Source organism: Equus przewalskii, chromosome 15 (genome assembly GCF_037783145.1).
Source record: "Equus przewalskii isolate Varuska chromosome 15, EquPr2, whole genome shotgun sequence".
Lineage (NCBI taxonomy): Eukaryota > Metazoa > Chordata > Mammalia > Perissodactyla > Equidae > Equus > Equus przewalskii.
In genome coordinates this window covers 5,251,756-5,276,819 of record NC_091845.1, presented here as the reverse complement: position 1 = coordinate 5,276,819, position 25,064 = coordinate 5,251,756, and the positions used below count along the sequence as shown (strand labels likewise).

The following is a 25,064-nucleotide window of genomic DNA, read 5'->3' as shown; positions in this document are numbered from 1 at the left end:
GTTTTTATTCTTTTATATCATGTAATACAAGTGGGTCCATGTTTCCATAGTTAAACTCGGAGGGAAGATCGACATGCAGGGGCACTGTTGACAATTTTATAATAATCCTTAATTAAAAACAGCGTGGGTGTCAAAATGCTGCCACCCACCCTCACAATGCAGCAACACTGTGTGCGTCAGGAGGGGAGAGCCTCCACCCTCATGGTTCATACCGAGTAATCTCACTTGCAGACTGGTCCTCTGGCTGCATTTCCGAAGCGTCACCATTGTTAAGGGATTCACTTAGGTTGGCAAGGGAGGTTACCACATTTGCCAGTGTGCCCAGAGCTCCCTGGCTTGTTTCAGCCTATTAAACAAAAAACAGTAACATCAAAGATGAATACACACATCCAAATGACTCTCAGGCCAATGAAGGTATAACGTTGTTTAAAAACAGCTTCTAAGGAGATATGACTACAACGGAGCAGCACTATGAAGATCTTCTGTGGTGATGGAATAGTTCTGTATCTTGATTGTAGTGGTAGTTACACAAATCTACACATGATAAGATGACAGAATAAAAACAAATAAACTGGACTTCACCAAAATTTAAACTTTTGTGCTTCAAAAGACATTATCGAGAAAGTAAAAAGACTCCCCCCCCCCCCCCCGCCAAAAGACAAAACACAGAATGGGAGGAAATATTTACAAATCATCTATTTGATTATGGTTGTATCTAAAGAACTCTTACAACTAAATAATAAAAAGACAAACCAGCCAGTTAAAAAATGGGCAAAGGATTTACAGATTGCACGTGAGCTAACAACTGTTGCCAATCTTTTTTTTTCCTGCTTTTTCTCCTCAAATTCCTCCAGTACGTAGTTGTATATTTTTAGTTGTGGGCCCTTCTAGTTGTGGCATGTGAGATGCTGCCTCAGCATGGCCTGATGAGCGGTGCCATGTCCACAGCCAGGATCTGAAGTGGGAAACCGGGTGGCCAAAGCCGAGCGTGGGAACTTAACCACTCAGCCATGGGGCCGGCCCCTGGGCAAAGGACTTAAATAGACATTTCTTTAAAGAAGATATACAAATGGCCAATAAGCACATGAAAAGATGCTCAACATCACTGGAAATGCAAATTAAAACCACCAATGAGACACCACTTCATACCCACTACGATGGTTATAATAAAAAAGACAAATAATAACAAGTGATGGGGGGAATGTGGAGAAACTGGAACCTTCATACACAGCTGGTGGAAATGTAAAATGCTGTAGTTTGAAAAATAGTCTGGAGGCTGGCCCCCTAGCATAGCAGTTAAGTTCAGGCGCTCTGCTTTGGGAGCCTGGGGTTCACCGGTTCGGATCCCAGCCACAGACCTGCACACTGTTTGTCAAGCCATGCTGTGGCAGGTGCCCCATATAGAAAGTAGAGGAAGGTGGGCACAGACGTTAGCTCAAGGCCAGTCTTCCTCAAAACAAACAAACAAACAAACAAATAAATAAATAAATGAAAAATAGTCTGGCAGTTCCTCAAAAGTTTAAACATAGAATACCATACAACCAGCAACTCCTAAGTATATACATTTGTTAGTGCCGTTGAATCAACTCCGACTCCTAGAGATCCTGTGTACAGTAGAGCGGAGTCCTGCCTGGTCTTTTTGTGCCATCCTCTCACCTTCTGGCACTACATTAGACAATGATTGACTGCTATTCATAGGGTTTTCACAGCCAATTTTTTCGGAAGTGGGTAGCCAGGTCCTTCTTCCTAGTCTGTTTTAGTCTGGAAGCTCTGGTGAAACCTGTCCACCATGGGTGACCCCGCTGGTATTTGAAATACCGGAGGCACAGCTTTCAGTATCACAGTGACATGCAGCTGTCATAGTATGATAACCGACAGATGGGTGGTGTGGCTCCCTGACTAGGAAACAAATCTGGGCCGTGGCGGTGAGAGCACTGAATCTTAACCGTTATATCACCAGGGCTGGGAGGTAAATACATAGGAGAAATAAAAACAAATATCCACAAAAAAACTTGTACACAAGGGGCTGGCATGGTGGTGCAGTGGTTAAGTTTGCATGTTCTCTTTGGCAGCCTGGGGTTTGCTGGTTGAGATCGTGGGCATGGACCTATGTACTGCTGCTCAAGCCATGCTGTGGCAGGCGTCCCACATATAAAGTAGAGGAAGATGGGCACGGATGTTAGCTCAGGGCCATTCTTCCTCAGCAAAAACAGGAGGATTGGTGGCAGATGTTAGCTCAGGGCTAATCTTCCTCAGCAAAAAGAGGAGGATTGGCAGCAGATGTTAACTCAGGGCTAATCTTCCTCAAACAAAACAAAACAAAAACACAACTTGTACCCAAATGTTCATAGCAGCATTATTCATAATAGAAAAAAAGTAGAAACACCCCAAATGTTCATCAGCTGATGAGTGGATAAATAAAATGTGGTACAGCCATTCAATGGAATATTATTCAAGAATAAGAAGGAAGGAAGTACTGATACATGCCAAAAGGATGAACCTTGAAAACATTACACTAAGAGAATGAAGTCAGTCACAAACGGCCACATACTGTATCATTCATTTTATATGAAATATCCAGAATTGACAAAACCAGAGTTAGAAGGTAGATTAAGTGGTTGGCAGAGGTTGGGAGTGGGGAGAAGGTGCAGTGACTGTTGAACAGGTTCAGGGTTTCTTTTCAGGGTGATGAAAATGTTCTGGAACTAAATAGTGGTGATAGTTCCACAACCTTGTAAATATAACAAAAAGCACTGAATTGTACACTAAGGGTGAATTTTATGGTATATGAATTACACCTCAATTTAAAAAAAAAGCCAGAGATAAACTCAAACAAATAAACCAAGATATGTATACACATATCCGTTGTATCTTGATTACAAAAGTGAAAAACTAGAATCAATAGAAAAGATCATAAACAGAGAAATGATTCATAAATCACAGAACAACCATATAATAGACTATTGTGCAACTGCGAAAAGATGTGGGTCATCGTGATAGAAAGATACGTAGAAGGAAAATGAAGAAGAGTAGGGAAAAAAAAAAAAAAACAGAACAGAACCCATACATTGTACCAACATCGTGTCCTGGTTTTGATATACTCTTCTACAGTTCTGCAAGGTACAGCCACTGGGGAAGCTGGGAAAAGGTGCATGGGGTCTCTATAATAGCTTTGTATTCATTCAAAGTAAATTATTTTGAATGCATAATTATTTCAAGGTAAAAAGTTTAAAAGACACCTTCTGAAAATAGCTCCCTTTAGGTGCTCTGCATACATTCCATTATTCATGACAAACTTCTGGGTGGATATTGTTACTTCCATTTTACAGAGCAGGGAATGGGGTAGAGCCTGGGTCTGACTGCAGCTCTTGCTCTTACCTACTGCTTAAATACCAGGCAGCTGTTGGTCCCTTCTCCTCTAGCCGGTGACAATAACTGCCTCCTAACAGTTAACATTTATTGAGTGCTCACTGAATGCCAAGTGCTTTATAAAATGAACTAACTCAAGTTTCCCAACACCCCTGTGTGATGGGTACTGAGGGAAACTGAAGTGTAGAAAACAGGGCACACAGCTGCCAAGAACAGTGCTGGGCTCTGAACCCAGGTCTGACTGACTCTGGAGCCTCCGTTCTTTCTCTCAGTCCCTGCATGGACGGTACAACAGAATAGTTGCTGCAAAATCCCTTAGAAATCAGGAGTTTTAAGGTTATTTGTGCCTTACTTTTAGGGTTACAGTTTCCTTCCACCCCACTACACAGTCACTGTCCCAAATGTCTGCTGGGTGACAGCAGTGAGCCAGGTGTGATTCCCAGGCCATGCATATCATCACTGCCCAGAGATGGGAAGCTCAAAGCCCAGCATGAGGACCAGTGGGTGGAGGGCAGCTTTCTATGCTAGCCAATAGCTCTAACTTTTGCCTTTTCTTTCCCAAAAGAGGATGCTCCTTAATGTACCGAGTGTGCACATGGATGTGCGTGTGAACAGATGAGAAGGAAGCCTGCAGGCCTCACTCTGGCTCTAAGTAATGCCAGTGCTCTGTTACTGAGTTGCTCCTTTTAGAGAAGAAAAACTGGACCTCAGTCGTGGCTTGTTGCTACTTCATCACTATTTGGGTTACATCAGGAACAACAACATGAGACAAACAGTGGATTCCCTTGCCTGCATAAAACCCTCCTCCTTCTTTACCTTCAGAGGAGTTAGCCACTTGTCTCGTCTCTCTTGGATTGACAAACATCTCTGACCACAACAAGTTACATTCCCTGTGGCTGATTTGCTCTAGCAAACGTTTAGAATTGTTAGAATCCTGGCTGAACTTCCTCTTACAGATCATCTAATAAAAAAGAACCAGGGGCTTCTGCAAAAGGCCCTCTTAGGATAAGTATCTATTTCCTCAGCACACCAGTAGTTTGCCAGTGTCTGTATAAGGGGAGAAACTCTTAATAGAGAAGAGAACCATAGAACTTCTGCCAAACTAAACTCTAGACTCTGACATATTATAATGACTATGACCAGCTAGCCCTGAGTTTCTGAAAAGCCATCAGCATCCCTAAAATAAATCACAGGTGGCTGTGTCACAATGAGAAGGCCACGCTTTCAATGTGGTCTCTGACGACCAGGAAGAAGGTGGGCGCACACATTTAGAGAAGCAGTCTGCACTGCAACATAAAGATGGAGAAGGCATAGGTAAAGAACATCACCTTGGAGTCCGTGGCCAGGAGAACCGTACCATCCTCACGTATCAAAGGCTGCTGGATGTTCACAAGCATCCCTGGATCAAGAAGACCTGTTTGTCTATTTAAGACATAAAGAAACCCAGAGTAGCTTCCAACATTTGATGCACAGTATGATCATGCTGCATTTCTCCATCCCTTCCACATTTGAAAAGCTGTTTGAGCAGCAGAAAAGCTCTAACTAGACTCAGTCACCGAGTGACTGAATACCCCCCTTCTCTCCGCAACGAGATTTGCACAAAGCCAGGGCTACAGCCTGAGACAGGTTGACACACAGATGCACATCATCCAGGGCTTTGACACTGACCCACTGACTATGGCCACTCCGCCGAATAAAGTTAACTTGATCTTTAGAATACCACCAAGGCATTCTCAAACTCCAGTTCTATCTATGATACATTTTGGATTTCTTGTTTTCCCTCTTTCTGTTCCTTTAAAATTAAGTTCAATAGATTACATTAAAAAGAATGCATAAATTAACTTGTGGCACTATCTGAGACCACACCTGGGATTTAAGCCCTTTGTCTATACTGCAAAGAAGCCCTAATCTTGAATTACAGAACACGGTTTACCTGTATGAATAATGTTTAAACTACAGGACATAATCTGAGCCCCTGAGATAGGAGAAATTCTGACCCATCTTAAATCAGCCATCCTCAGACCTATCCAAAGGTGTGTCTGCAGCAGCTCGAAAAAGGGTGGGATGAGCAAGACAAGGCTGAAGGTTGTGGTCGGTGGGTGGGGAGCTACAGAAGCCCCCTTTCCAAGGAAGAGCATGCCTCCTCTGATCAGCCCAAGAGGCTGACCACAGTGTTGCCCTTGGTCAAAACAGGGACTGACCTTGCTCCATCTTTATCTGCCACAAACGTGGGAGTGGCTATCAGAGGACTTCTCAGGTCCTTCCGGATATAAATTTTCTCAGTTGAAGCAGCACAATTGCTTGGTTTCTCCCGTTGTACATCAAAAGGCTTCCGTTCACTTTGTACAGCTTAAATCACAACATAAAGATTCATGTTTAGAGGAAAGATTCAAATCAATAAAAACCACATCCTTCATAGTAAAGCAAGGGGTCTTCTTTACTAAGTCTATGACTGTAGGGATGATACGCTCTAGTGCTAGATATGTCTAGCTCAATTTTCACAGTGAACTTTTCAGAGAAAGGTCCAAAGCTAAACAATGTCATGTCAAATCTAAAGGCTGGAAAAGACCTCAAGACAGTGGGTGCTGCCTGCTAAGAGACTGCAGCACGGCATTTGCATGGCCTTGTGGAAGGCGCACACTGAGCCCTCTGAGTTTCCACTTCTTGGTGCTAACAGGATGAGAAACATCCGTCTTCAAATGGGTCCCGAACAGAGAGCTTTTCAAAAGCCACATATTGTAGAGGAACCATACAAATGTCCAACTCAAGCCTGCACGGCTTTTGCCGATTGTTTAATGGGTGTCAATTTTGTATCACCCTAGCAACCTCTCCCCTCAACACTCTGATATAAGATCACGTATAGATGCCACAAACAACTGAAGAAAATAAAGACCTTTTTAAAAGAGAGAAAGGTTGAACCCAGACCCAGTAATGTAAGTAATGTAAGGAGTTCTACTGCACGGATGAGGACCCTGTGGCTGAAGGACGCTGCATGTCTTCCCCAGGCCTCGTAGCTCCTAAGTGGCAAAGCTGGAGTTTTATTTGGTATTAGCTTTACTCCAAAGCCTCTGTTCACTCCACTCCACTGTGCTGCCTCCCCATTTATCTGGAGTCGGTTTCCACATGCCCCATGGGAACTGACCAACCCCAGCAGCGTCAGCACTGCATCATCTTATCTGATCCAGAAGGAAAACCAAAATGAGCCAGAGTGGATAATTTTTTCTTAAAGTATTTTAAAGGTAGGTACTGAAACCTTATTTAATAGATTCTCGCTCACTTTCTCCCTTCTTGTTAACTCACGTGGTTTTTTAATACTGTTACTCACATTCCATTTTCATGCCCATCTCTAAGCATTTTTTCAGCCGGCAAAACTGACAGCGGTTCCGGTGGTGTTTATTGATGATGCAGTCTTGGTTGCTCCGACAGCTATAGGTCAAATTTTTCCTTACGCTCCTTTTGAAGAAACCTTTGCAACCTTCACAACTGACAGCCCCATAGTGACGGCCTAAAAGGAGAAAGAGTGCATGAGCAGTTCACCAAGAGAAGAGGTGATCTGTCACAGGCCCTGTTTTTAAGACAAGTCTTTCAAAGTGACTGGTGTGCAGTGTCAGATGCTGGGAGCCATGGGACAATCACAGGCCTGGGCATCAGGCATGGCACCCAGGTCCTTCACATAATTTCAGTACAACCTTTAGGACTGTGAAGCTACTCAGCGCCTCTGTCCTGCCAAGAGCAACAGGTAGCAAACGTGCTGTTTTAGCAGACAGGGTCTCACTCCTGCATTTATTCCCTCTGTGTGAGTCATATCCTGGGCCCTAGACCTACTCTGGGGGAAGCAGAATGGTCAGAGGAAGAAGCTTGGGAACTGACTGCGTAGGCCCAAGGTGAAGGAAGGTTGCCATGTGGCTCACGTGGGTTAGGTACTCAGATCATTTTGGAAACACAGTCCTAGAAATACATTTATTAAACACAGCTCTTTTTTCTAATCTTGTTTCGTGTCTCTAACTTCTAATTACTAATGACATTAAAAAGAGCTCCCTGCCTCAGTTTACCCTTCCTAGTTCACAAACTGCTTCCACATGCGTTACATCTCATTTGTTCCCAGCTGGGACTGACCATGGATGTTTTCGTGGTTTGCTCTTATGTAACCCAATGTCTTAGCTATGTTGCTGAGAGAACACATTTCACAGGATCACTATTTACAGCAGCTATAGAGCATCTCGTTGTCCTAAGCTCTAGCATGTGCACTTGGAGGGTCTTAATTTTGTGCCTTTAAGAATAGTTGTGCTAAAATTACTGTGTAGACATCATTTTCCTTCCTTGTGGGGTAAGTCCTTATGTCCTTGGGCTCTCTGGCCCTAAGAGTGACCTCTACTGTCTGGGAACAATGGCACTGTAAGCCTGTGACAAGGCCATTCCTCTAAGAAGGGGACTGACAAATGAGGAAGGCAAGTAGATTCTGTGGCCTCTCTGTTATGTTCATGCTTCAGTCATTTGTTTAGAAGTTTGCAGAGTGCCTCTCCTTGCTGAGCAGGAAGATGGGTATATACAGATGGAGGGGGTCAGCCATGGTTCTTCATCTACCTCAAAGAGCACATTCTGGGGGGGAAGGCAAGCCTTAGACTCAATTATAAGAGAACACTACAAATGCGCAGAGAGGGCTGTACAAAAAGGCAATGAGGATAGAGGCAGCACTGACCCCTGCAGACGGGGGCAGGCGAGGGCTTCAGAGAAGAGTGGGATGGGCTGGGTTTACCAGGACAAGGGGTGGGAGCAAGGGCAGGGCATCCTGGCAAAGCAAACAGTGTCATGAGCTGGGAGGGGGACTGGAGCTTCCAACCTTTTGTAGATGCTTACCTGGAGGCTGTCTTCCTAAGAGGCTTGGTCCAGCCTCCATTTTTTAAAAAAACCAGGACCACAAAGTGTCCAAAGTTCCTGTGAATTTAGTAATCACAGAACAAAGTGGAACCGTGCAGCCATCAAAGAACTCAGGTCTGTGCCCCTAGCATCACTAGAACTGTGCCTTTATCAAATACTTCTCCATTCCTCCCAGCCTGCCACACTTACCTTCTATGGCTCCCCAGTGTCAGCAGGCCAAAGTCTGAACTTTTGGGCCAGACATCTTCTCTAGTCTCCTTGTACCCACATCCTAACCACGGAGCTCTTCCCCAAACACACCATGGGTATGGACATTAAACTCTCTGGACCCTGGCTCCACCAGCTGGAATGCCCTTCTGCTTTATCCGACATGCACACACTCAACCTTCAAGGCTCACAGATGTGACTGCCTTTGGGGGGCCTTTCCTGACCCTGGGACTCCAGCCAAAAACGCATGTGCTCCCTCCTCCATCACAGCAGTTTATCACACTAGGTTATAGTGAGGGGATGACAGAGACAGTTACAGTTAGGACGAAGGGGGAACAGACAGCAAAGCACAGTGCAAATATTAACTAGATTAAAGAAATTATTACTCCCTTACTAGCACGTAAATATTTGACACTCAACCAGTACTTACAAATCACACAAATAGTTTGACTTTTCCTTTTGATTCTAATAATCTGATAAACTGGTTTGCTTGTTTATATCAAACAAAAACAATCCCAATAAGAAAAGTGGAGTTCAAGTTTTGAAACCTGTAAACCTACAGAAAATGTTCTCTCCCCATTAACCCCACAATCCTCTCATTTGTTTCACAACGTTGGTCCAAGATGCACAGCCAGTTAAGACCTAAGGTTACTTACCAGAGGCTTTGTCACCACAGACCACACAGTACTCTACCACCTGGGGCCGCTGGACGTCGGCCTTCCCCAGCAAACGCTCCACAGAAGCAGAGTCCGTGACGATCTAAGAATCAGGAAACAAGTAGGGTGCTGATTAAAAACCAGATTGCTAAGCAAAGTAATGTTTAACAGCAAATTCCTAATCCTGGGTTTCTAAGCAGAACTCTGGGCAGGACTGGGAAAATTCCAACCCACAACTTAATCTGATACTAAGAATGGCCCTGCTGCTCATCTGGCCTGTCCCTCCAGCAGGGGGGTTTGTCCAGGGCCAGGCACTGGTTTTCATGGATCTACTCTCCTATTTGGCTACCACAACCACCCACAATCAGGGACCATGGGGGGAATCACACACAGATCCTCTAAGAAGAAGATACTGGAGGTCTTTCCAGCTGCCTCTCTATTCCCAGGAAACAGCTTGAAAGCATACAGAGAGGTATATTTGGCAGAAAAATAATCCAGCTTTATTAATTAAATAACTAAGTCTCTCACTGAGGCAGCTGGAGTGGAAGGACTAAAATAGGTGACTTCTAAAACCTACTATTTTTCCTCCATTCGTAGGTGACTTTCTGGCAACCAAACAGTGCTACTCAACTGGAAGAATACCGTAACTGATATCAATATGAGAAAGTAAAAAATAGCCGTTATTAAATAAAGTACCAAATATGAGCCTTAAAATGACTCATGTATCGAGGGAAAATATACAGAAATCATTATGTAAAATGACGTTTTGTAAAACGTTTAACAAAATCAACAGCCATCCTTTCTCCAACGAGGAGCAGTCCAAGTAAGCAGGGAGGAACTCTGATCTCTGAGGATCAGAACGTGCTCTGGGGAAGGAAAGACGAGCAGCACTGACTAACTGCACTATGAGTGGCTCAAAAGTACAGTTCTGAACACAGCTCTGTCACAAGAAAAAAAATGCCTTCCTTCCTTAATTTTCTCCATAGTAGAAAGTCCCTCACGACACAGATTCTTAGCAGCATTTTTCACAGTAGCCAAAAGGCAGAAGCAACCTAAGCGTCCATCAACAGATGAATGGATAAACCAAGTATGGTCTCTATAAACAGTGGAATATTATTCAGTCTTAAAAAGGAGGGAAACAGTGCCACATGCTACTACATGGATGAACTTGAGGATATTACATTTAGTGAAATAAGCCAGTCACAAAAGGACAAATACCATGTGATTCACTTATATGAGGTACCTAGAAAAGTCAAAGTCACAGAGACAGAAAGTAGAATGGTGCTTGCTGGGGCTGCAGGGTGAGAGGAAATGGGCAGTTAGTGTTCAATGGGCACAGAGTTTCAGTTTGGGAAGATGAAAAAGTTCTGCAGAGGGATGTTGGTGGTAGTTGCACAACAATGTGAATATACTAAATGCCTCTGAACTGGACTCCTAAAAAATACTAAGATGGTAAGTTTTATGTTATATTTTACCACACATTTTTAAAAACTTAAAAATTAAAAACAAAACAAAAACATGGATTTCAACTTGACCCTCACTAAATGTGCTCCATGCTTGGCCACTGGCCTCAAGTCTCTGTTCCTCTAAGTGTTGGGCTTGGAAATTCAGTGCTTCCCAATAACCCTCCTTTCCTTCAAACCTTTTCTTTTCTTCCTGTACCCACCCCTGACCCCATCCCACCCTGCCAGCGTAGGGAGAACCAGGGCAAAGGGAGAGATAAGAACTGACAGGAACTATAGGCAGCATTTCACAGGAGCAAGTAAGGACAGTATGAGGAGCTGAACTGGGCCTGAGCATCTGGACAAGGCCAAGGTAAGAGTTAGAAACAAGGTGGTCCTCATCTGGCTGTGGTCAGCCCTAGGTGATGTCCCTAACATATGGGCCAAGGGCTGCCACCATGTGGCCTTTGTTAAGAAAAATCTCCAGCGGCCTCAGTGCCAGCTTGCCCATGCCAGTCTCCTGTGGGCCCCTGATTCTATCTGGTTTAACTTTCACCCCATCTGAGCACTGCAGTTGGCCACCTTCAGACCCTGCCACTCACTTGCTGGTTTTTAACTTTAGCCAAAGGAGCAATCTGCCATGTTTGCAGTTGCCCAAAGGACCTTCAGGGATAGATTTGACCTCCAAGGCAGAGGTAAGAGTCAGGAACAACTTCAGTAGCAGAAGCGCTGAAACAAATGCCTGTCTCCAGGCCTTACCTGGATCCTGCCAGGGACAAGGTTGTCCGAGGTGGTGAATATGAGCTGTTTGGCACTGGAGGTCTCCGGGGAAGCCAGGATCACCTTCCCAGTTCCAGCTCCATCTGGGCTGGTGAGGAGGAACTGCTGCTTGGGGGACCCAGAGGCGTCCACTGCGGTAACTATCTGGATCTTCTGTCCTGTCTGCTGGTCTGTCACAATCTACAAGACACAACATGGAGGCTGCTCTCACGGAGCATTGTGCGACCCGTGCACTTGCAGGTGGTGCTCAAAGCGGTGACTGCCCAATGCCGTCCTGGAGTCAATGCTGGTCCAAGATGAAGTTTCACCAGTCCGTGGTGAAATGAGAAAAATAAAACACAACAGTGAACTTTTCAGACACCAAATTTCGTAACGCTACTTTTATTCTAGGATGACATATTTCCTACTATTTTTAGAATTAAAATGCCCTTTCTTTTATGAAATGAAGACAATAATAAATAATAGATGATAGGTTTAACTTAAAAAAACAATATCCTTGCCCTGGCATGATAAAAAATGTGGGCAAAAACTAACTTTTTTGAAATGCTACTGATCAACAAAATTCAAAAACCTGGGAATGAGTGCTTTAAAGTAGGGCTATTTCCAAAGGAAGGGCCTGTAAATCATCTTGCCTGGGGTGACAGAATACAGGGAGTCCCCTGCTGACATATACTTCACAACTCCCACTCCCTGACTCAGAGGTCTTTAAGGATAGAGACAATACCTGATTTAGGGCTGTATCCCCAGGGCCAGCAGAGGGCTGGGCACATGAAGAGCTAAGTTTGATAGAAGACTGCAGAATGCATTGAAGGCCGTGGGTGCTGACTGTGGAGAGGTCCTGACTCTGATTCCTCCAGGGGCTCCAACCTTTTGGGTGCTACAGCTGTCAGAGCCTACCTCTTCCTAGATTCCCTGCCTTACTGCATGAGCCACAATTAAAATCTCTTATTCTCACTCATGAAATTCTCTGAAGCTGTTCTAGTCCCTGTCCTACCTCTCTTCCAGGCCAAGTACCCAGCTTAGAGCACTGTCTATCTTCTCTCTAAGGACACTAGCAGGGGCCTCTGGTGCAAACAGACTCTCGGGGCTGTTGTGGCTAGGCCTTGTGCAAGAGGAGATGTGCTTTGTCTCTGCTGGAACTCAGTTCCCTATAGTATATTTAGGGGCAGGTCTGGCATCCGTGCCACCTCTTGATAGATGCTGCTTTGTGACATGGAATTCCAAGGTTCAGACAGCAAACTCACACAGAGTTTAACACAACAGCTTTGCCAACTGTCCAATACAGAAAACCAGACAATACTGGTTGGCTCAAAAGAAAATGACATAGTCAAGAAAAGATTCAATCACTTAACACATAACATGTTTACTGAGCGTCTACTATGTGTCCAGCACTGTTCTGGTCCTAGGGATAGGGGTTTGAGCACAACAAAGGTCCTACTGCATGGAGCTAACTTAGTGGGGGAAACAGACCATGAACACCAATATTACAGAATACCAGTCAGTAGTAAGTGTCAAGGAGAAAACTAAAAAGCAGGGTAAACAAACAGAGCATCACATGGGGAAGGAGGCAGGAGGGCAACTTGAGGAAGAAAGACCTCTCTGAGGGAGTGAAGTTGAGCAAAGACCTGAAAGAAGCAAGAGAGGAAATCGTGCAAAGATGTGGCAAAGTGTGCTGCAAGGTGAGGGCACAGCAAACGCAAGAACAGAAAGAGCAGCAGACGGGGACAGAAGATACAAGAACAAATCTTTAGCTAATGACTAAGCACGAATCCCAGTAAATCATCATTTCCAACTGAAGGGTCAAAGATCTTTAAGGATGAAGAACAGATTTGCAGAGAAGAAAAGGAAGTGCCTTTCATTGTTACAACCTGTGGCGCACCCAGAGTCCCCTGGAACAGAAAAACACGAGATAGAAAACCTTGTAAAAAGGATTCTCTTTTTAAAAACTTTCCTACTCAAGGCTCAGCTGAAAGACTGTAGACACACTGCTTGATACACACTTCTTTCAGTTGCCACAGAAGGGACTCCAGCCTCAGGAGGTAATAAGCAAAATGGCCTTCGAAAGGCCCTCATAACCTTGAGATCTGAGTCAAATGTTTGACTTCCTTTTCATGTGTATCAATTCTTATTTCCTTCCTAAACTCTTTTCCCTGTTAAATGAAATAGTCATGTGATTGAGAGGGGTCTTCAATGACCAACTACAACCAAGGCACAGCTAGTAAGTCCTTCGCCCTCAGCGTGTTCAGAGATGATGTGTGCTGCACCTGAGCACACACAGTAATTGCCACGTCACTTCCTTTTATGTTATTCCCTATTCCACTTGGTTGAGGCATGGCAGGTATGGGACGGGGGCAGGGGATGGGAGGTAGGAGTGACTGGGTCTAGACAGGGATAGCTGCTCTTGGTAGCTATATATAACATATCCCAAAGCCCAGATTATTCTTTTCTTTCTTTGCCCAAAGATTTAGGCTCACACAAGTTCAACGAATTAGTTACAAACATTTCTTTTTGTCTGCCTTTCCCTCCCAAGATATCTCCATTTTCCCTTTACAGAGATCGCTTCCACAAAAAAACTAAAAGGTAAGCAGAAAAAAAGAATCCCCCAAATACTCCATTGGAACCCCAGGGTGACCATCAAGCAAACAAAGAACTTGCTAGCAGACACCATCAGGTAGACTCCTGTTAAATGAGACCGAAATATCAAATCGAGACGATGTATCCAGACGCATGAACACTGAAGTCTCCTGTGGAGGAGTTCTGTGGGTAGAATGTTTCTCCCTCAAGGAAGATGGTTAAGTCCTAACCCCTAGGACCTGTGATGTGACCTTATTTGGAAATAGAGCCTTTGCAGATGTAATTAAGTTAAGATGAGGCCATACTGGATTAGGGTGGGCCCTAAAGCCAGACTGGTGCCCATATAAGGCCATGTGACAACAGAGGCAGAGATTGGAGGATACAGCCACAAGCAAGGAAGGCCAAGAATTGCTGACAACTACAGAAGCTAGGAAGGGGCAAGGAAGGATGCTTCCCTAGAAGTTACGAGACAACGTGGCCCTGCCAACACCTAACACCTTGAGTTTGGGTTTCTGGCCTCCAGGACTATTAGAGAATAAATTTCTGTTGTTTTAAGCCACTAAGTTTGTGGCACTTTTTATGGCAGCCGTAGGAAACTAACACAAGAGGCAAACTGATTTCTTTACTTGGAACAAAGTCATACTCCCTGCTTGTAAACAATAATAAATTGGGGGGAGGGTACTAATATAAGCGATGTCTTATTTTCCCTGTGACTTTTAAGGCCCTCTATAGCCTGGCTACACAGTGAGTACTCTATAATGCTTGTTTTGAAAAGGTGCATTTGTTCCAATGTGATTGATATATTAGGGTATAATTTGAGCAAAATGTGACTCTTGTGCTTATACATGATTTCTTCCATAGAAACACTATGTAAACACAAAATGATGCCCAGGTAAAGTGAGCTGGGTGGGAATATCTAGCTCACGGCACTTGGTGTCACAGCTTTGCCTCTGATTTCAGATCACCCTCTGTGCACCACTCCCAATAAGTGACGAGCTGCAATCCTCCACCCTACCCCACAAGCAAGCTTCAGGTCTCTTTCAAGGTAAAGTACCATATTTATTGTAGTCATTAAGTATTTCTTAACCATTTAACATATGGAGACTGAAGTTCTTATTAAATTCACATCCATTTTTTAATGCGTCACTGACAGTTTTTGAATCTTGTACCACTAACCCCATTTTTTCCCATAAGCCCTGTGGTTTTCATTGTGTAAGTGTGTATAGTGTCGGAATTTTTTGGAACGTATATGTCACATTATAGCAGAGCTAATTGTACTCTACTTTCCCAAGGTCCCTCTCTAAGTTCTACCCAAAAGGCAGACCTGGATGTGACCTGGCACAGTGCCATTCCCCTCCATGTTACTCATTCTCTACTCCAGCCAGGCTGGGTTCATCATTTCTGTTGTGAAGAAGAGCCTGTAAACAAACAACCGGAGGGCAAAACAACCTGAGGGCAAAACCCAGCCATTGGATAATTTTTGTTTGATTTCCCAAAGCTTAAAATTTTTAAAAACTGGTTACCAACATCTAAAAATAGAATCTTATTTCCTACAAAAATCAGATTTACAGTTCTCTTGACAAACTGGAAGCTCTGGCCATTCTGGGCCTAAGTTTCCCTATGGCATGGGCTGGCTAGGTGTGGCTGCCCCTTTAGATGGAGCACAGACTATCTGGTTCACCCCAGTCCCCACTGTACCCACCTCCTCATTGCCACCTGGTCCTGTAAACACCTGTGTTTGTGATCCTGACATAGGGCTTTGCAGCTAGCATCGTGAATGGAATGTTTGCTCTCCTGCTTCCCAAAGGTGTCAATATGGAACAGTTATATGAGCTTTCTGAGCCTCTGTTTACATTATCTATAAAAAGGGATTACTAGGAAAGTGAAACGATATGATGTGTGTGAAAGCACCTGGTACACTGCCCAGAATGTTAACAGGACCTTGAAAAAAGTATTTCCTCCCTCTAAGCTCTCACATACTTCTCTCCTCACTTGGGAAGTCTTATATCCTTTTTATCTCATCAAATCTCTCCCACTGAGAAAATCAGGACTTTCTACTATGGCTCACTCACTCACTCCTCAAATACTTACTCTGTGCCAGGAGCTTTGCTAGATTACAGGCATTATGGAGATGGTTCCTGCTCTCATGAAGCTTTTAGTTTAGTGGAAAAGACTGGCAAAAAAACCCCAAGTAAACAGACCAATCAGTAAACAATTTAACTTTATGATAGACGTCATGAGGGAAAACATCAGGTCGGGGTAAGAGGGAATAATACAGGTACCAACTTCAGAAAGAGAGGTCAGGGAAGGCCTTGGTGACGAGGTAGCATTTAAAACAAGGTTCAAGGCTGAGGAGAAGGGAGCCACATAAAGGTTTAGGGAAAAGTGCGTTCTAAGCAACAGGAAATGTTCTGGCACACGGAAAGCCCTAAGAGGAAGGAACTTTTAAACTGATCTCAGGCCCACAGAAGAGTGGCCTAGGAGCCTAGAGAGGGAGGTAGGCTGGCCCTGCTGGGAGTCTGGATTTCATTCCGAGTGGCTCTAAGGGAGCCATGCAAGAGGTTTTTCCCTCCAAAACCAGGTCTTCAGGTTTCTTATACCATTTTATACCTACCTTATACTATTATATATATATAATAATGTATAATATATACTACATACATATATATTTTTTATATACATAAAATTTGACAGGTCAGGGTATACTAGAGCATTAACAAAGGATAAGAGCAGCGGTGATTAAATTAAAAATATAAAAGGTAAAGAAAATCTGTTTAAAAGTTTTTTTGACCTATGCAAAAAGGTAAACAAATCTTTTACGTAAATATAAATTTTAACTCATGAATAGTAAGTATTGCTCATAGATGATCAAAGGAACATCTCCATTTAGCCCCACTAACTGAATCCCTACAAAGTTTAGGTAGATAAAATATTTGACACAGCTTTCCTTCCTGAATAACATAAAATGGTGTTTCCCAAATACATTCAGGGTTTTAAGAGAAGGAATGATGGGAAGTGGTTTACATTTTAAGCAGATCTTCTGGGATGCTGGAATGGAAAATACATAGAACAAAAAATGTGGAAGCTGAAGAACTGTTAGGATGCCACTGCAGCAGCCCAGGTGAGAGGTGAAGGTGGTAGGTGTGGGTCTGGAAAGAAGAGGATCACTGTGAAATGCATGCTGGAGGGAGAAGGGACATCGTGAGCAGGTGGTAGAGATGTGAGGACTGGAGAGTGAAGGGTTAGGAATGACTCTTAGGTTTCCAGCCTGAGGAACTGGGTGGTGAAGGGGCAAGAGTTGGCAGGAATTCAGAAGCCTGTTTTTGGCTTGCCAAGTATGAGATGCCCAAGAAGATACGTCAGGTAAACTACCAGACAGATGAGTTTGGAGCTGAAAGTATACTTCTGGTTTCAACTTCGACATGTAAAGAGCTTGGAAGTCATCACTCCATCCTTAGAACAAGAAAAAGCTAGATAAGTGGAAAATTAATGACTCCCTTTTGGTTCATCAGAGAACTGAGTGTGCAGAGCAAACTCCATCCTGAAATCTGGAGAAAGGTGAATTCACTAAGTCTGAGATCTGCTTACCTGGGGCAAAAGCCAAACTGGTAGGACACTCAAATGGTAACTACAATAAATTGCTCGAGACTTAGTATGGACTAGCATGGGAGAAGAAACTCCTGGTGGTCAATGTCTTAGGGGGTCCCCTTATACTTTCATGAGTTTTAGCTCTAGAAATCCCACTTGGTTCTCATGGTAAAGAGATGAGAAAGACTCCCTGGTGGCTCTGGCAGGCGAAGGGGAATAGTCATTTTTGTAAAATAAACTCAAGAGTGTTCTCCATAACAAAGGCCTATCCCACCTGGGGAAAAGGGCATTTCATTAACTCCAGACCCCTCTAGCCTTCCTGTCTCATCTAATGGGGAGCAGGGATAACTAAGAAACACTAGTGAAGGTCACAGCCCCAGGACACAGGCCCACTAAAATACTGAGATTTTATCGTAAGATTACACAATGTTTCCCTTCCCCCACACCTTACCACTACACTAACAGGGCTCCAGTAAAACAGCGGGTTATAGCTGGAAGAGCTTCAAGACACAGACTCTCTGAGGAGGAAAATCTAAGGAAGCCCAAAGTCAAGAGGAGAGAAAAAAAGAAAGACACTAGAAGAATTTGAAGCTGCTGGCACCTAAAGCTAGAGCAAACGTTAAAAAAAGCTCTACTCCTAGCTAGATTAGCATAAATCCCCATACTAGAGGCTTATTTACCTTAGTTCCTATTACCTAATACAGCTGGATATTACCTGGCCTTCAACAAAAAATTTACAAGGCATGCCAAAAGGCAAGAAAAACACAATCTGAAGAGATAAAACAAGCATCAGAACCAGACTCAGACATGACACAAATGTTGAAATTGTGAGACAAGGAATGCAAAATAACCATGATTAATATGTTAAGGTCTCTAAAGGAAAAAGTAGATAACATGCAAGAACAGATGAAAATGTAAGCAGAGATGGAAATTCTCAGAAAGTAGGAAACACTAGAAATAAATACTGTAACAGAAATGAAGAATGCCTTGATGGGCTCATTAGTACACCAGACACAACCAAGGAAAGAATCACTGAGCTTGAAGATAGGTCAATAGAAACCTCCTTACTGAAGTGCAAGGAGAAAAAGAATGGGTGGTGGGGGACAGAACAGAATATCCCAGAACTATGGGACAATTTTAAGACATAATATCTGCATAACTGGAATACCAGAAGGAGAATGAAGAAATAATTAAAGTAATAATGGCCAAGAACTTTCCAAAATTAATGACAAACACCAAACCACAGATCCATGAAGCTCAGAAAATATCAAAATAAAACTTGACAGGGGCTGCCCCCGTGGCTGAGCGGTTAAGCTGGCGTGCTCTGCTTCGGCAGCCTAGGGTTTTGCTGGTTTGGATCCTGGGCATGGACATGCACCACTTGTCAGGCCACACTGAGGCAGCGTCCCACATGCCACAACTAGAAGGACCCACAACTAAAATATACAACTATGTATCGGGGGGATTTGGGGAGAAAAAGCAGGAAAAAAAAAAAGGAAGATTGGCAACAGTTGTTAGCTCAGGTGCCAATCTTTAAAAAAAATTAAAATAAATAAACAAAGTAAAATTTGATAAATACAAACAGGATAAATACACATCCTATTTGTAAAGCCAAATACAAATTAAAGATAAAAGGCTTAACTCTCTCTGCTGAAAATAAGGAAAGCGACTTCTCCCTTTCCCTTTCCTTTCAGAATTTCTTTCTCTCCTTTCTTTCTCTGAAATTCTTTCTCTGTCTGAAATTCTTTCTCTGTCCTTTCCTAAGTATGTAAATCTTTATAATGATGAGATAAGCCTGTTGCTAGTGCCACAACTCAGGAATGTTTTCTCAAGGACCTGGGAGCTATCTTTCTGAAATGTAAACTCCAAGAGAGAGATCTCCTTTACCTCCCAGTCTCTTAGGAGAGTGAGAGCCTAACTTGGCAGGCAGCTTGCTCCCATTTGCAAACTATCTCCTGTCATAAAGATATAAGAAGTTTGTTCCCCCCCACAAAGCTAACTAGCTAACACGTGATAAAGTTAGGATCTTGAAAACAAGTATGTAATGGGTTGTAACAGCTTGACTGTATAAATGAGTAAAATCCCTTTATGTGCTTGCAATCTCCGAGAGGATTGCCTGTGAGGCACAGTATGTTCTGGTTTAATGCTTATTCAATAACCCAGCCCCCAAATCTGTTTTCTGTCTCTACTACCTTTGTGGAAAGGTTTTCTGGGTTGAGAGAAGATTTTGTTTCTCTTAATTATATTTCCCTAACACTCATTTGAGTGTGGAAACCAAAGACAAAGAGAAAACATTGAAGGAAGCCAGAGGTGGAAAAAAAACCCCACCTTACCTATAGAGAAACAAGGATAAATTTATAGCAGATTTGTGATCATAAACCATACAAGCCAGAAAAGAGTAGAGTGAAATATTTCATATGTTGAAAGAAATAAACCACCAAACTAGAATTCTATGTTTGACAAAAGTAACCCTCAAAAGTGAAGGAGAGTCCACGAATGGATGAATGGATAAACAAATTGTGGTATATACATACATGGAATACTATACGGTCATCAAAAGAAATGAAGTACTGATATACGCTATAACATTGATAAACAAACATGCTAAGTGATACCAGCCAGACACAAAAGGTCACGTATTATATGATTCTATTTATATGAAACATGCAGAATTAATAAATCCACAGAGACAGAGTGCAGACTGATGGCTGCCAAGGACTAGGAGGAAGGAATAACAGGGAGAAACTGCTTACTGCTTAAGGGGTTTTACTTTGGAGTGATGGAAATATTTTGGAACTAGAAAGAGGTAGAAGTTGTATAACATTGTGAATGTACTAAATGCCACTGAAATGTTTACTTTAAAATGGTTAATTTTATGTCATATGAGTTTCACTGAAAATCATCTTTTAAAAAACCAATTAACAAAAAAGGCAAGGAGAAATAAAGACTTTCTCAGACAAAACAAAAAATAGGAAATTCATCACCAGCAGACCTGCCAGGTAAGAAATGTTAAAAGGTTTTCTTTAGGCAGAAAATAAATGATATCGGTCAGAAACTTGGATCTACATAAAGGATGGAAAAGCAATGTAAAAGGAATAAGTGAAGGTAAAATTAAATCTTATTTTTCTTATTCTTAATTGATCTAACAAAGAATTAAGTTAACAGTAGTAACAATGTACTGGGTAATCACAGCATGTGGAGAAGTGAAATGAATGACGGCAATGTCACAAGGGATGGGAGGGAGGAACTGGGAACATTCTGTTATATGATACCTACATTACATAAGAAACAATACTTTCAGTTGAAAGTGGACTTAGATTAGTTTAAAATGTAGATTGTAAACTCTAGGGCAACAATTAAAAACATTTGTAAAGAAGTATACTTGATACACTAAGAGAAGATATAAAAGGGATCATATAAGTTGCTCAGTGAAAGCCAGAGAAGGCAGAAAAAGAAGCCTCTGACAATAAACAGAAAATAGTTACACACATGATTGATATTAATCCAAATACATCCATAATCACTTTAAATGTGAATGGACTATATATACCAATTAAAAGACAGAGACTGTCACTGGACTAAAAAAGAAGTCCTAACTATAAATTGTCTACAGCAAACCCGAGACACAGATAGATTAAAAGTAAAGGGATGGAGAGAGATACCATGTAACACTAATCAAAAGACAGCCACAGTTACTATATCAATTTAAAGATAAGGTAGACTTCAGGACAAGAAAAATATCAGGCATAAAGAGGGGCATTAGATGATGATAAATGGGTCAATTCCCCCAAGACATAACAATCCTAAACGTGTACGCACCTAACAACAGACCATGAAAATATGTGAAGCAAAAACTGACAGAACTGTCAAGGGAATATAGAGAAATCAACCATTGTACAGTTGGAGATGTCATCACTCCCCTGTCAGCAACTGATAGATCAGGCAGGCAAAAAAATCAATAAAGATATAGTTGACTTGAACAGCACTATCAATCAACTTGATAGAACTGACATTTATAAAACAATCTATCTAACAGCAGCAGAATACACACTTCTCAAGCTTGCCTGGAACATCCACTAAGACAGATCATGTTCTGGACCATAAAATACACTGAAAAAAACCCCGGAATCATTAAAATATGTCCTCAGACCACAACAGAATTAAACTAGAAACCAATAACAGGAGGATTTGAGAGAACCCATGCTCCCCCGTTCTTGTCTTGGGCAATTCAAATAAACTTTTCACCACCTCCAAGCACTCATGCCTCAGTATTTGGCTTACCTCACACTGGGCACACAAACTTGAGATTAAGAGGTTTGGTAACAATTTTGGCAAGCCAGCCAGGAGTCCTAGCTGGGTGGCCCTGGTGAGGGTTTGAGTGATCAGTGGTCCCCAGTAGCTGACTGGGCATCTTTGCCTGGGGTACTTCCTGTATTACTCCCCTGTTCCTGCCGGTGTCAGCTACCCTCAGCGCAACACTCACTTGGAGTGGAGAAACACAATGGACTGAAGTCTACTTTTTGTCCTTGTGTGGATGTGTTTGTCTCGTACGCGAGTACTTTTGGTGTGCTTTGCCAGGTGAGTTGCCACAACACACGCAGTTGTGAATTCTCTGCCTCTCCATTTGCATTTTGTGTGGGTGAAAGGAGCGACCTTCATTTGGGAAAGATCTAGAGGACTGCTGAACTTCACCTGTTTTTGTTCTGCAGGAGTGTAATACCACGTGGCCACCTCCCCTGTTATACTGAGACTGATGAGGCAAATATGCCCCAGAAACCCATCTTGGAGAAAATCTGAATGCTTTCTGTGTCTCTGTGATGTAGATTTTCTGCTCCCACCTTCTCTAGGACCAGAAAGCCATTCTTTGAAATGACTGAGATAGAGGTATAAGAGTTGATGGAATTAAGTGATTACATTTCTTCCGCATGATTGTATTATAAATTCTATCAGGGGACAGACACTGTGTCTCACTGGAGGAAATGCTCCCCCAGTATTGATACTGTAACACAGCACATGCCGTTTTTTGGTGAGTAAGCTTTGGTACGAGTGACCATATTCTTATTTCTTCTTCCTTCTGGTTTGATTTCTGAAAAGGAAGCTTTGGTTTGGCAGGGGATCCCCTCCTCAACTTCTGAAAAAGGAAGCCTTGTTTCAGCCTTCAATGTGAGGGCCTTGGTTTTGGGATTTTCCAACATTAAGGAAGAATTAGGGGATCCGCTCACAGAAGTTCTCTTGGCTTGGTTTGGCTTTGAGATCTGGTTCTAGCTGCAGCGTAAGTATACTTTTGATTGGCCATGTCTAAACTCTGAAACAATGGGAAACTGCTACCCTTAAACAGTCAAGGGGAAATTAAAACAAAATTTAATGGAGTTGTTTAATGTTGTCAGGAATAGTCACTGTTTGTCCTAGCTGAAACTTGACAAGATATTTGAAAGGATTTAGTAACCTACGATTAGAAATTTATCCAAATTAGAAGCTGATATTTAAAGCCTGATAGGAATTTTCTTTTAGGACTTCTTCCTTAAATTAAGATAAAACTATGTACCCAGAGGGAAAGAAACAAATTAAGGATAATGTAACTGGATGGGCGTTTCAATGCTTTGATAAGTAACTAACTTTCCTTGTTAATCTCAAAAGCTTGTGACCTCTCTGGGAGCGATTATCTAGACTATCTCAGATTCTTAAGACTGACAGAAAGTAAAAAGATGGGAAAAGCTTTTGGAGATACGGACTGCTATGAAAGCACCCTTGCCCAAAAATCAAAGACTACAAAATCTTGGTTGCATCTGTCTGTTGTTTATGTGTGTGTCTATCTATATATGTCATAAATGTTAGACATTTTTCTACTTCCAGATTGTATGGCAAAAATTTAGAGCTCTGTTTGTCTTAAAGTAAGAGCTTACATAAATTCACTAAAAATTAAGGTATAAGAAATAATCTTCCATAAATAAAAGCTTTTTTAAATTTGTTGGTTTGATTGAAACAGGCACATCCTCAGAGCTGTATCAGTACTGAATATGAGACAGACATGCAACCTGGGTTTACGAGTCAAATACAAATTTGTCAGCAAAATAATAGCTTAAAATTACAGCTAATTTTGTCTAATGCCTCATGAAGTTTTTCATTGGTAATCAAAATGAAATTGTTGGGAAGAAATATTTAGACAGATAAAAATGGATAAGAGTTTTCGGGTACAATAATTATGTTTCACATGGTCTGTATACTTGAAAAAACAGCTTCCAAATTATTTTTGGTAACTTAAAACTCTAGACTTTTTGCTAAATTAAGTGAACAAAATTTGTTGAGTATCTAGATCATTTGCACATAAGACAAAATATTAGAGATTGATTATTAAGCACAGATTTGTCTGCCTTTGGTTTCTTACCTCAGAGAAACTAAAAAAAGGCTTGAGTTTGTTGATAGACATGTTTTGTACATGCTGAGAAATTTTCTCTGAGAAAGCATATTATTTCTAGAAAGTCTGTATACAAGGAAAGTAACATGTATGTTTTCAGTAAAGAAAGTATAAAGAAGACAGACATTATTTACTTACTTTTTTTTTTTTTTGAGGAAGATTAGCCCTGAGCTAACATCTGCCACCAATCTTCCTCTTATTTTTGCTGAGGAAGACTGGCCCTGAGCTAACAACCGTGCCCATCTTCCCCTACTTTATATGTGGGACACCTACCACAGCATGGCTTGCCAAGCAGTGCCATGTCCACATTCAGGATCTGAACTGGTGAACCCTGGGCCGCCAAAGTGGAACACGTGCACTTACCCGCTGTGCCACTGGGCCGGTCCTGAAGAGAGACATTTTTGTTTGTTTTATTAAGAAAGATACATTTGTCCTAGAGTACCAAGAAAGAAAAAAGGAAAAACATGGGACAAATTCTGAATGTAAAAAGTAAGTGACAGAAGGTTTGTGAAAGTAAAACCCTGAGGAGTTTTATGCATGGTCAAGTTGGCTAAGATTAAGGCAAATCCAATTAAGTAAATGAGTTTTAATATCAAAAGTAAGCTGGTAAAAAAAAAAAATAAGGACGTGTTTTTTTCCCCTCTCTTAAAAGGATAATTTTCTTGAAACTTTAGTCTGCTCTTGATTATGATCATGAAAGGTTTTTGTTACTTTTGAGCGAGTCCCACGTGGTTAAATGAATGACTAAGCACTGTTTCCTATTTGACCAAATGTTTTAAACCTTTTGCCTAAAATCATGATCTGTCCTGGTTGTCACCCATAATTCTAGTTATCATCTTGAAGTGTTGCATGTTATAGAAATAGCCAAGTTTCTTTGTCAATTCAGATCATAAAACTGAGCTTGGTAAGAAATTACAGAACTGTAATGAGAAACTGATGGCCTCATGAAACTGCTAACAGAAGATCAAGAGCTGATATCTTGGGACTGAATGAGTGATGAGGATATTGCTGATTTTCAATGTTTTGATTTAAGCAGAACTGAAATATTTATCTTCTCCTCCCTACCTGATTCCTCTAGAATTTAGAAACTCTGAGTGAGTGAATATTCTTATATTCACAGCAATATAGTTATTTGCATAAGTTCAATAAGAATGT

At 42.0% G+C, this 25,064-nt stretch overlaps 1 protein-coding gene across 12 annotated transcripts in view; it reads right to left on the bottom strand.

Annotated features, from left to right (window-relative positions):
- Positions 1–25,064, bottom strand: part of NR2C2 (nuclear receptor subfamily 2 group C member 2) — a 135,514-nt gene that overhangs the window by 37,652 nt on the left and 72,798 nt on the right. For all 12 annotated transcript variants that reach the window (XR_011526842.1, XR_011526840.1, XR_011526839.1 and 9 more), the window contains 6 exons: positions 11,312–11,512; positions 9,111–9,213; positions 6,695–6,874; positions 5,571–5,718; positions 4,698–4,791; positions 213–346 (listed from right to left, as the gene is read on the bottom strand). Coding sequence is in view for 8 of the 12 variants with exons in the window: in XM_070574649.1 (XP_070430750.1) it covers positions 213–346; positions 4,698–4,791; positions 5,571–5,718; positions 6,695–6,874; positions 9,111–9,213; positions 11,312–11,512 (860 nt within the window). In the remaining 4 variants the exon portion in view is untranslated. The remainder of the gene's footprint in view (positions 1–212; positions 347–4,697; positions 4,792–5,570; positions 5,719–6,694; positions 6,875–9,110; positions 9,214–11,311; positions 11,513–25,064) is intronic.